Genomic DNA, 12,342 nt, shown 5'->3' on the forward strand with positions numbered 1-12,342 from the left:
ACACCAGCACGAGCTGAAACCGTTGGTGGATTGACTGACACAAGCCAGGTCCTACTGCCAATATATATGAATCTGCTGATTAGGCATTAATCTCAATCACTGACTGCACATTCCACAGGTTAAAGAATGCTGCAGTTTTTGCAGTCAATTTCAACCTGGTAAGGCAGTCTTGAAATTTTCAAGTAGACAATCTCAGAAGTAACCTGGATGGGGTCATTTGAATTTAAGCAAAAGTTCTGGTTGCTGACTTCTGATGTCGTGTGCAGCAGTACAGCCATCAAATGAAGTGAGCCGCATTTTCTTGCCTATCAGCATGAAGATGAAATTCAGCAAATTTATTACCTAAGAACACACCAAACCCTTCCTCGTACTCTGGAAGAAATGAGCCCTTAGCCAAACATTTCTGTTATATTTAGGGGTGTGCGAATATTCGAAATTTCGAAAATGAATGGAATATGTTTGATATTCGATTCGTATTCGTATTCAAAAATTGATATTCGTGAATTTCCGAATATTCGAAAATTCCCGAATACTCGCCAGCGACCGTACTTTCATAAACTCGACCGTGGCGAAATGACAATATCTGGGCAAATTAGCCGATAATCGAGTTTAAATTCCAGGAAAACAAAACAGAGGTCCTATCCCCTTCCTTCTCCGCCGTTTATCACGCGGACCGACCGCATCCCGACGCCGCAAGGCTTCACCTCGTGAGATCTCCCCGAGTGGGCTTCCCCACATATCACCTGTGGTGCGAACAAGATGGCCGACGGCCCGCTTCGAGCAATCGAAACGCGAAATCGCGCTTTTTTAATCCTTCGGTAATGCGTTACGTATTTAATGCCCACATCCGAAGAATGCGTCCTGTCGCCTTCTTAACTCTCGGAGCGTGACTTCCGCCATCCCGTTTTGTAAACTACGCTATGCGGGAAAGCCTACTTGCGGAATGCCGCGGGAGCCTCATGAAGGGGCGCGTCGAGTAGTCAAAATAGGGCAAGCGATCCTGTTAAAATCTCGCCTATTGCATGGTGCATTGTGACCTGCACATCTCTTTAGCGGGCGTAACGGCAGGCGTGGCAACAATCGGAAGGCCTCTGTCGCTAGGGGAAAAAAAAAAAAAAGCCTGGCTGCGTAGTTTCGGTTTCTGAGCTTCACCGCTCCCCCGCGGCAACTTCAAATGTTGGCCCGCGCATTCGCCGATAGTCCAATCCCAGCTCCGCGCGGCTTATTTCTTTTTTCCTTTTTAAAAACCACCTCGCCGCTCCGACGCCAGTGTGTGTTCCCCGGCCCCTTGCTTGCATATGTGTTGTTCTTCCAGCACTCCAAAACGGGTGGCTCGTCACGGGCTTACAGGTGTCAGCGCTATGGAGCCACCTCATAATGCCTTACTGCATCTTCAGCACTTTAGGCAGCATTTTTTGGGGGGGGGGGGGCAATTTTATTAACAGGGGCCTTCGGATGAACCGGGCATTTCTTCCGGTCCCTTGAATTCCAAATGAATGAGGTTTTACTAGTCATCATGTTATTTTTTGTTGCCAGTCTTGTCATTTTATGGATTTTGTTTTGCATGACCTCATTATAGTTTGGATACTGTTATGCTGTTTAATCAAGTAGTATATATTTCTGAGGCAGTCATAGTATAGTACTCAGAGTATAGTCATAGTATAGTCATAGTATAGTCATAGTGTAGTCATAGTATAGTCTCAGTATAGTACTGAGGCAGTCTAGTTTTGTTTATTTTAGTTGCAAAGACCATACACTATTTTGAAAAAAATAAGGTCAACAATGTTTGCTTGCTCATCGTTTTCTGAAATTTTTTCTGTGCTGAACAGATATTCGATATTTGAAGCCATTTTTTCTTCATATTCGTATTCGATTCGTATTCGAAAATTTCAATATGCGCACACCCCTAGTTATATTCAATGCCAAAACTGCTCATTCCCATCACATGCAAAGGGAGTTCTTGAAGCCAAGATTAGTGCAGTAATTGCTCTAAAAACACCAGTAAATAAGTGGCCCATCAGTGTTGCATATTTCTGCCCCAATGTCGTCAATATGAATTTCAATGGACCAGGAAAAATGTCCGAATTAACAAGTGGCCCCCAAAAAACTTCTAGAGGACTGTTTGCATCACAGTAAATTGATCTGGTGAAAACCTAGGTGGCAGCTGTCTGGTTTTGAAATCAAAACTGCATGGCAACGATGATTTTTCTCAGTTCCATCACATACTCTAATGGGTGCACACTGTCCGAAATGTCACTGCAGAATTGCTCCGAAATGCCAAAGATCCCCGCGGGCTCCCTCACAGTGTGAGGCAGCAGCAGTTGATCCTCCCAACAAGAGGCTGCATCCCATAAACTGCAGGCGGCACGTGATGTGCACACAGTTTTGGTGCATGGGAAGAATGGAAAAACCATGCAGAGACGGAAATGAGGAAAACACATGTTGACGCAGGAGTAACCGGAATGGCAAGATGCCTACTGGTGAGAAAATTAGCGCAGCGACGCTCCAGTCAGCGTCCAAAACTACGCAGAACGCACTCAGCTGGCCGGCTAATGTGCAGCTCAGCTGACATTACAGCAGCCTGGGGCAAAACTCAGTATAGAAAAACAGAAACTGTGTGTCTGCACGACTTTTTCGTTTTTTTTGTGACGTGATATTTGACTTGAAGTGGGATACATATTTGGAAAATCACACGCTGTGCTTTCCATGAATAACGCGACACGACCTATGGTCGGGAGTGAATCCTTATGAACTGGCGTTAGCCCAGGCGCGTCCGAATTAACGAGCTCCCAAAGCCGCAGACTTACATGGTCGTTGGTAGAGACTGCATTGGCAGTGTGATATATCCAGATATCTCTATTAACAGAAATCAAATTAATTAGGCCACACTGCAGTGTAAGAGATGCTTTGCGCCACACAACTCACTGACAACGTTTTTGTCAAGGTGAGCATGCACCTGCAGTACATGCACCTGCAGCTCAAACAATTGACGCATAATCCATGCTTTCTTTTCCTGGGGTTGTCTCAGAGGAAACAAAGTGGATAGAAGGAGGTAAAACTGGATTACAGGCTTCTCTTGTTGAACCAATGTCGAGGAATAGTGGACCTTTTTACGGTGGGACGGCAAATATTAGTCTAGACCAACTTTCAGGAAAAGGTGCCTTCAGTGGCCTTTAGAATGTAGCTGAGTGCGTCAGCAAGTGCATTGCGTTATCCACTCCCATGCAGTCTTGTCCCATACTACCTCCTTGGAGCGCAGCAAGTGCGACGGCACGTGCTGCAGCGCCAGCTGGTGCTCCTCCACCAGGCGGGCGGCCAGCTGCTCGTCCTGTGTGTGCCGCACGTTGTGCACCGCCTTCAAGTAAGCCAGGGCCTCTCGTGCCTCCTCCTCTGCACCGCCCCCCTTCTCGGCCTCCTGCTCTTCCACCAACTTGACAGCTGCTGGCAGGCCCCGCGCCAGGTAGCGCAGAACCACTGCGACCCCTGCAACCACACACACCACTGTAAAACCTGCAACCACACATGCCACTGCAGTATGTGCAACCATAAACACCACCGCCAGACATGTAACTGCACAAAAGAAAGACATATTCCACTTCCATTCAATTCTGGATCGCATCGTTTCAGTGAGCAGGCTCCAAGGCCATGAGTCATGAAAGGCCTTTGACTTTTAGCACAAGTGGAATGAGGTAGTATGCCGTGAATATTGTCATGTGGTGGTGATGGCAGTCCAGTAAGCAGAAAGGAAGGTAGTGAAACGCTTCCAAACAAAACTCTCTATTAGGCTGACTTGCATCCACAAAGAACTGAACAAATCAGCGGTGGTTGTAGCAACGAATATGCTCAGTACTCGTCGAAGAAGAGAATCACCACTGCTCTCCGCTGTACTCGATCTAAAGCTGACAAAGAACTTTCGAGATGAGGTACTGAAACAACCTGCTACAATGTTGAATAGCATAGAAGCTGTTAGCCGTGCCAGCAATCATTCCGCATAGATCAGATAGAATGTGATAAAGCTGCGTGCCAGTGGCCTTGAGCATAAATAAACAAACATTACAAAGCTTACCACCATTACTCCCTCCCAAAGAAGCAATGGCCTAATGCTTTAACTCTTTCCTTCCATGGCCATTGAGAATCGTTGTCCACTAACAATGACTTCGCACACAGATTTCAGAACCTTCTATGTTGCTTACAGGCATGCTGCACATCTCGCTTGTAGTCAAAGAACCGAAGTTTTGTTTCTGATGTAGATTTCTTTTTTCCGCAAGGTGGCATTTTTGTAACAAACTGTGAAGACACAGTACCACACTTGAGCAGATGACTTTGCCACTCAACTTCGGAGCCTTCCACACTGCTTACAGGCAAGATGCGTCATCTGAATTGTAATTAGTGAAATGAAATTTCGTTTTCGATGTGGTTCCTTTTTTCCCTCAAGGTGGCATGTTTCAAACGCACTCCGAAGATGCGGTAGCATGAAAGTCACTTGGCAGCCCCTGCATGTGCGACGCACACTCTAAAACATCGGAAATATCAGGACTCCGGTTTGTCTGCGATTGATTTTATCAACGACCTGTGCAGCAGAGAGTCTGAAGATATGTACTGCCTTTTCAATGGGATTAAGTCCCGACATGAGCGATGACAGAAACCAGCCTGCGACACAGGCGGCCATGCTCCGGTGCCGAACTACTAGGTTTCCAGTTATTGTTTTGTAGCAATAATACCATTTAAGATAAATTTGATTTTTTTACAAAAAGTGGCCAATAGAATATCAGTTTTTTTGCATGTTTCAGAAAATCCTTACCAGTTTTTTCTTTTTAGATACAAGCACGTCCTTACAAGTTTTGTTCACTTTTTCGTAAAGTCTTGCTTTCGGCAAATAAAACTTTCTGTTGCAACCTGAAATTTGTCATTCACTCTTATATGCATAAAAAGCACCTTTATTCAGCTTTGTTTTCCTTTACAGCATTAAATTTTAAATGTAATAGTTTTTACAGAAAGAAAAAGCCACTGAAACCTACAAAAAATGGTCATTTTACCCACGGCAACGAAAGAATTAAAAACAGTGGGCCAAGATAAACACTGAGAATCTAAAAACACAAAGCATCCATTAGTGCACATAATACCGCTTTAGGTGCACAATATGCGCAATGCCTGGGCATGCGCAGCACAGCTGACGTGCTGTGACTCTGTCAGCAATGACTTCGTAGTCAAGTTCTACAATTCAACGACGATCTTGCATGGGCTGTAGAGGCGCAAAAGCTTTTCACTCTGTCCGACAGTGGCAAATGGGCACGCACACGCACCCCAACATGATCATCTTGTTTGTATTCCGTGTGGCGTCAGCACATGTTGTAGTGTTGGGCATTAGTGAACTTTTGATCTTTGTTCCATAGCTGGGCAAGTGAAGTGGCTTCTTGTGCATGTTGAAAATAGGTGGTGATATTGAGGTCGCCACCGTCACTGACGTTTGGCAGCATGATGTCAAGAGTGGTCATTGCTTCCCCGCCATGAACAAGCCTAAAAGGTGTCACCTGGGTGGTCTCCTGTACTGCGGTGTTATAGGCAAAGACAACGTCGAAAATGTCGACATCCCAGGTCTTGTGTGCCGCGTGTACGTACGTGGCAAGCATGTCTGCGATGGTCTTGTTCAAGCACTCTATGAAGCTGTTTGTCTGCGGATGATATGCAATTGTCCTCCGGAGGCTTGTCTGACTATAGCGCAAGATGGCTTGTCAGCGTTGCTGTAAACACTCCTCCCGTGTCTGTGATGGGTACTTTGGGGACGCCGTGTCGCAGGTGGCGATGCATTCAATGAAAAGCTTTGCGACTTATGCTGCTGTGCTGTTTAGCAGGGCTTGCTGTTTGGCGAAGCGTGTCACTAGAACCGAGTCATTATGCTATACCAAACTTCTCAGCAAAACTTCTCAGCAAAGCACAGCAGCACAAAGTGATGAGTAACTGCATGAGTATTCCTACCTGGCCTGTGCGCGGGCGGTCGGACGTGAGCCAGCCGCAGCAGGTCGGCGTGCGTCCATCGATGGCGCCGCACCACACGCGTCGTCTGTGCTGCCAGCCGACGGGCCCCGCCTTCACCATTTTCTACCTCACCGGCCGTGTACCAGCGTGATACCGCTCGACGGTGGGCGCGGCCCCAGCCCGTACCTTCGCTCACTTCCTCCAGGTAGCGGGTGACTGCAAACAGCTGCGCGGGGCACCTGCATACCTGCAATGCCTCCTTTGGTCAGAAGCTGATTGGGAGCAGGTTTCCAGGAGGGAAGCAAGTTTCAGAGAAAAATGCAAAAATGTCACAGATGTGAGCATAGGTGGGTGGTAGTGCTGGGTAACTTCTGACATTGAACATGAGTGTTGCCACACAAGCTGCTCTATTTACACGAATAAAATGCATGTTTTTTCCCCTGCAATCATCTGCTTCAGAACGCTCCTCGAGTTATATTCGGAACCAATGTACAAATATACCATGCATTTTTTTTTCTTGTTTCACTGCTTTCTGAAATGCCTACAGCAACCTCAATCACTACACACCTGAGCTATGAGGAGGAGCCAGCATTTTTAGGGGAGGGTTCCAGAGAAATTTCAACCGCCTCGGTTTATTTTAACATGCTCCGATACCGCACAACACACAGGCATCTTTTGCATATTGCATCCATCAAAACGTGACCACCGCAAAATATGAAAAATGCCTGTGTGGTGTGCGATGTTGGTGCACATCAAAGAATCCCAAGCCAGAGACACGGCGGCTGCTACTGACTTAAAAGAGGGTGGTGTGACCAGTTGGAAAAGGTGAAGCAGTGGAAGAGGACTGCTGACTAAAGAAGAAAAAAGTTGAACATACACAGAACTGGGCAGCTGTGGCTGATACTGCGCAAAAACCCGTGTCCATTCAAGTGGGGGGCTTGGTCGTAATCAATTGTGTAGTGCACATTTTTTACATGTAACATCTTTAATGACATTTATGAAAGGGAAAACAATACTGCATTCACACATGCCCTCAGCTATAGCTGGCCCAAACCTAGGACGCATTTCTTTGTTTTTCCTTTGCTAACCTAACCTAATCTAACCTAACCTAAGCACAATGTCGTAGGTGGTGTGGTAGTGAAATGCGAAGTATTGACTAAGTACTCAGGGTGAAAAGGTTTACTGAGGATGCGCTGAGGCCCAAATGGCAACGTAGTCGCCGTCAGTTACATAATTATCAAACAGGTCAATCAGCGCCAGCAGGTGGATCTTCTTTTCGTAGCGCTTGAGGGCAGGGCAGGGCTTCCATTGGTACCGGCACATGCGGTGATTGAACGCGCGCGCCGTCTTGCGGGAACACGTCATTGTTTGAGAGGACAATGACCGGCATGCGCGGCATGGTCTGGTCCTGCGAGTACTTGACGTCCACAGAGTCCATGTCACCACCAAAAATTTTTTTTACCGCGTCGAACGCAGTAGATTCTCAGTTTGGCTTGTTGCAGACCAGAATGCGGCGGCCCACCGTGTCTTGCAGGGGAGAGTTTGAAAACCTGCTAAAGTTGCGGATCGTGCCACGGTTAATGTAAAACGACAATATTGGGTCGAAAAAAAAAAATTCTTGCCCGCGCTCGGGGGCGACACAATCTCCATGCAGTTTTTTTTCGGGACGAGCTTCTCGGCCAGGGCGTAGATATTGTTTGCAAAGTTGTGAATCTCCTCGTGGTCGTCTTCAAACTGGAAAGCGAGCAGCTCCTTCATCGCCTCAAAGGGCTCGGGCACGTCCATGTAGTAGGCCACCACGTTACCGGTGTGTGCGTCAAAGAGGGAGCACGTGTTGCGGTACATTTCGATAAAGTGCATTTATAGTCGTAATATTGTTCTTCAATTCCTTAAAAGGGCGAAACTCCCAATGCATTAAATTTGTGGTCGCATTCTGTTTGTGCAATTACGGTAGTTCCCGCTGTCACCATGTGTGTCTCTGTTTCGTTATACCATGCTCTGGGCACTGTCGTACTCTACAAGCAATTATACGTGAATACACTGGAAAAGAATTGGACGATGTTAATACACAACATGCCCTCTCTTAAGTGTACTGAAATGGCTTTCAGCACCATTAAGTATGCATGCAATCTAAAAGGCAGCAAATTATTTTAATCCAATAGCGTTAAGCCTCCTAATCTGCAGAAAATCTAGCGCAGCTCCTCAAATCCTTGGAGAGGCAACCTATGAGGGCCACCATGGTCACGTGACCTTGTGCCATCATCACAACCTGCCCACTAGATTGTGAGCAAACTGACCATCATGGCAGGTGGCAGTTACATTAATGATAGGTCGTGAGAGGCTTCTCAAGAAGAGCAACCTGGGTCACACAAGCCACACCAGTGGCAGCACCTGGCAGTGGTGCATTGCTTGCACCAACGCGCCAGGAGTGGTATTAAGACTCTCAGGGATCTATGAACATAATGTCGAGAATGACCAATTCCGCATATATGGGCATTAACCTATTAATGCTGTCGTGTCATACCCTTATGGCGGAGCTTAAGTGTCCTTTCCAATCTTTCCATGATTATTCTAGACATGCCAAGCAAATCGGAGAAACAGACTCCCAGTCCAACACCCTCACACATTACCAGGAAATGAAGCGATATCGAGCAATGCTGCAGTTTTCATGGCCCCATTCAGAGGCAGCTCCAGTACCAAAGATAACACATTACCTACATTCAGGCAATGGTTACCCTCTAAAAATGAATAAAAAGTGCACTTTTTACTTTGTTCTGGACGTTGTTCCTCTAGACAGATAATGCCTATGACACATTTTCAACTTCAGTGTAGAAGTAGTAACAACATGATTTGCTCTTGCAAGCAAACCGACCGTTCTCGTTCATATTGCCGCTACCCAAACATGCGTGCAAATAGAGGGTGTGAACTAGCGCCGCAGCTCTAAAAAAAATTCCACTATCTCCTACATCACACCTCAGAGTACACATCATGGTAAAGTTAATAGGAAAAGGACCAGGACCAAGTTCACAGCAGAGCCTTCTGATCATACCCGCCACAAAACTGCCTACAGGGCCCATGTATTGAAATCCAGTGATATGATTAGGCCAAGGCTCGGAGGTTGAGACTGTCACACCACTTGTAACGTCCAGATGAACTGCTCAGCGCTGCTCAGCGCTGCTCAGAACATAAACATAGTAAAGGAATAAAAATTGCAGGATGTCACTTATGACTAACAGACCAGCTCATAGGTGGTGAAACTGTCAGCTAACCTCCCCACAGTGGCCACTGGGACTACATAGGTTTCAAAGCGAAGCATCCCAACTGGCATGATCAATGAGACCTGGTTTAAAGCACATGACTAAAGTGTGCTTGCCTGCGGAAAGGCAGAGTAGGCAGCTGTCTTGGTGGGCCGGTGGTCCGAGGCTGCACAGAGTGCTAGCACATATGCAACGGCTTCCGGGCACACTGCACGCTGCAGCGAATCACCGTCGCAGGCTGCCACATGGAGCAGTTCCTTGACCAGCTCGGGTCCCCGATGTTCATCGAGCAATGCGTGCACAGTTGGCGCCGACTCACTCGAGAACTTGGTGCTGGCACCCCCTACGCCGCCTGCCTGGTAGCGGCCACCCTCCAGGCCCGTGCGCAGAAAGCGCCGCAGTCGCAATAGATTCTCGTCGTCACCACCGCCCATTGTGAATGGTGACCTGCACGACATGAGGCACATGGCTTGTCAAATTGCACAAGGTCTTGGCAGGTGCAAATATAGCAAGGAACTTGTATGTGATAAGTAATTTCTTATTATAAAGGCAAACTAGAAAGCTTTGTGGCTGTTTAGTGCCTCCTGTGTTAAAAGTTGTTTTCACAAAATTCACTGATGTCATACCAATATACTACACTCAGTACCTCAATCTGTATGAAGACTTTCATGGAAAAAGAGAGGGCTTATTTGGAAATAGACAACAGACGGTGGCTCAAGAATGTTTGAAAAACATATTTTGCAGTAGTATGATATGGTACATGGTACTGCATATAGTATTTGATATAGTTTATGACATGGTATGTGCACATGAGTTTTGAGCGACACCTTAGTGGAAAGAATGATATAATTTTGACCACCTGGGGTTCTTTAAACTGACATCACATAACACACTGACATTTTTGCGTTTTCACCTCCATAGGAATTTGATTTGAAGACTTTGAGCACAGTAGCTGAACACCATAGCCGCTAAGGCACTGAGGCTGTGTCATTCCAAGGTGGATTTGCCACTTCAAAGCCTCGTTCCTCAAGTGGCTTTGTTCAAGGCTCTTTTATCTTTGACTCCCTCTCTTGTCATCTTGCTGCTCCTAATCTTGAGATTAGGTCTCAAGCTTTTAGTGTTTGTTTCTGCACGGTTCTCACAAATGGTTTAAGATCCAAATGGTTTTTTCCTGAAGTTTGCACTAAAGCCTTAACTTAAACAGTGGTTACATTTCATTCAGTGTGTTCTCCACTGAATACTAAGAAGGAAGCAAGTATTTGGATCCCAAAAAGGTATTAAACCAGCTTCACCATCTGTTTACAAAACAAAAGACAATGTCAAATGGAAATGAAACCACGGCTAGTTCAGCGTACAAAGACAGTCCATTGTGTTGTATTTCAAATTGATTGGTCGGGAGATGATGACAGTGCACATTTTAGCAGTGTCAGTGATAGGGACAACTCGTCACATTTGCATTTGCCAAGTATGTATGTGTCATAACTGCTTTTCAATATGAATTACTTGAAAAAAGTGCAGAAAACAGCAGCAGTTTCTACAGGTGCATGTCAACTGAAAAATTCTGCTCTTGCATGAATTCTGTAATGCCTGTAAGAGCTCAGTTTAGTTTATTGGTGTTTAATGTCCCAAAGAGACTCAGGCTATGAGGGATGCCGTAGTGAAGGGCTTCAGAAATTTTGACCACCTCAGGTTATTTAATGCGCACTGACATCGCACAGTACATGCGCCTACAGAATTTCACCTCCATAAAAATTCGACTGCCGTGGCCGGGATTGACCCCACATCTTTCGGGTCAGCAGCTGAGTGCCATAACCACTGAGTCATAACCACTGATTGTAAGGGCACCTGTCCGCCATCTGAATAGAGCACAGATATCTGGTGAGCTTTTCTAGCCATCTTAGTACTCATTTGCTTCCTGGTAGCAGTGTGGGGAAGCTAAAAATAGAGGTAGCACAACAGGCATAGGGAATCAATTATGCTTATTAGACTCAAACTCATTACAAGTTCAGCTATGAAAAAAATTGAACCAAAACAAAAAGCTCGTATAGGAATGCCTATCAAGCATGGTACCTGTACTACCCATGGTTCTCTATTATGATATAAAGCCTTTATCCTTAGTACCTGTATGCCGTTTACGCAATGACCTGTGTGATGGAGTTGTTGCACAAATCCAGAGCGCTCGGCGATGACGTAACAAAGAGCGGCACCGATCGCTTGTGCATAATGTAGTTGGGATGAAAACAAAAAAGAAACGCGGTTACGCTATTCAACAACACGACTCTCTCGAGCGGCTAATGCATTCCAACAGTGAAACACAACGTGTATACTTATGTCGCCCTCGTTTTAACCGAGGCTACACACGAGGTATCCTGAGCTCTGCAAATGTGATTTCGCGAGCGAGCGAATGGTGCGGAACGCATCAGTCATGCATGCTTGATCGAGTATGCATGCGACAATTAAACAGCCTCTCCAAATCTGCGGCTGCAGCAAGGGAATCAATTATACGTCCTCGTCATGCGATATGTCAGGGAATTTGCATGAATAGTTTCCACACGAACGCTCGGAGATGGCACTGTAAATCGCAATACTTGGCGATTAATGCCATCGATGACACGCCCACGATCTTATCCAAGGAATGCAGCCCCCGATCGGCGGAAGCGCGAGTTTGAAGAGCGCGCGAAACAACAGCTCGTGGCTTTCACTCCATCAAACAACAAAACGGCCATAAATCACGCTGCATGCCAGATGATTTAAACAAAGGAAACAAGCTGCCAGCGCGTCACTCGAAAACCGAATCCACTTGTCTTGAGCGAGCAAGACTCCATGGGCTCGACGAATCGGCTGCTTTTTTATCAGTTATCCATTCTGGTAACCGGTGACGACAAGCGTAGGCAGCTCGCAATAGCTGATAACCAATTTTCGCTTCCGCTCGCGACGCTCTCTGTTCAGAAACAGCCCGATCGCGTGGCGTCTACGCCGACATACAGCACGCGAAGCGGACGAACGCACGGCTGCACGTTGGTAGTTTAGGATGATTAAACGTGGCTTCCATTGCCACGCCCCAGAATCGAGGTAGACAAGTCGCACTCTTGAGAGAAATATTCTGGCG

At 46.4% G+C, this 12,342-nt stretch overlaps 1 protein-coding gene and 1 pseudogene across 6 annotated transcripts in view; both read right to left on the reverse strand.

The window, feature by feature from the left end:
* Window positions 1-12,342, reverse strand: part of LOC144099441 (RNA-binding protein Ro60-like) — a 35,112-nt gene that overhangs the window by 22,656 nt on the left and 114 nt on the right. For 3 of the 6 annotated variants that reach the window (XR_013307401.1, XM_077632737.1, XM_077632736.1), the window contains exons 1-4: window positions 11,822-11,965; window positions 9,350-9,680; window positions 5,977-6,223; window positions 3,245-3,483 (exon numbers count right to left, since the gene is read on the reverse strand). Coding sequence is in view for 5 of the 6 variants with exons in the window: in XM_077632737.1 (XP_077488863.1) it covers window positions 3,245-3,483; window positions 5,977-6,223; window positions 9,350-9,680; window positions 11,822-11,838 (834 nt within the window). In the remaining variant the exon portion in view is untranslated. Of the gene's footprint in view, window positions 1-3,244; window positions 3,484-5,976; window positions 6,224-9,349; window positions 9,681-11,821; window positions 11,966-12,342 lie in introns of those variants that run through there. The other 3 variants (XM_077632739.1, XM_077632738.1, XM_077632740.1) reach the window with 1 other exon arrangement.
* LOC144096832 (uncharacterized) lies at window positions 7,156-7,836 on the reverse strand (annotated as a pseudogene).

The sequence above is a fragment of the Amblyomma americanum genome, chromosome 7, assembly GCF_052857255.1.
Source record: "Amblyomma americanum isolate KBUSLIRL-KWMA chromosome 7, ASM5285725v1, whole genome shotgun sequence".
Lineage (NCBI taxonomy): Eukaryota > Metazoa > Arthropoda > Arachnida > Ixodida > Ixodidae > Amblyomma > Amblyomma americanum.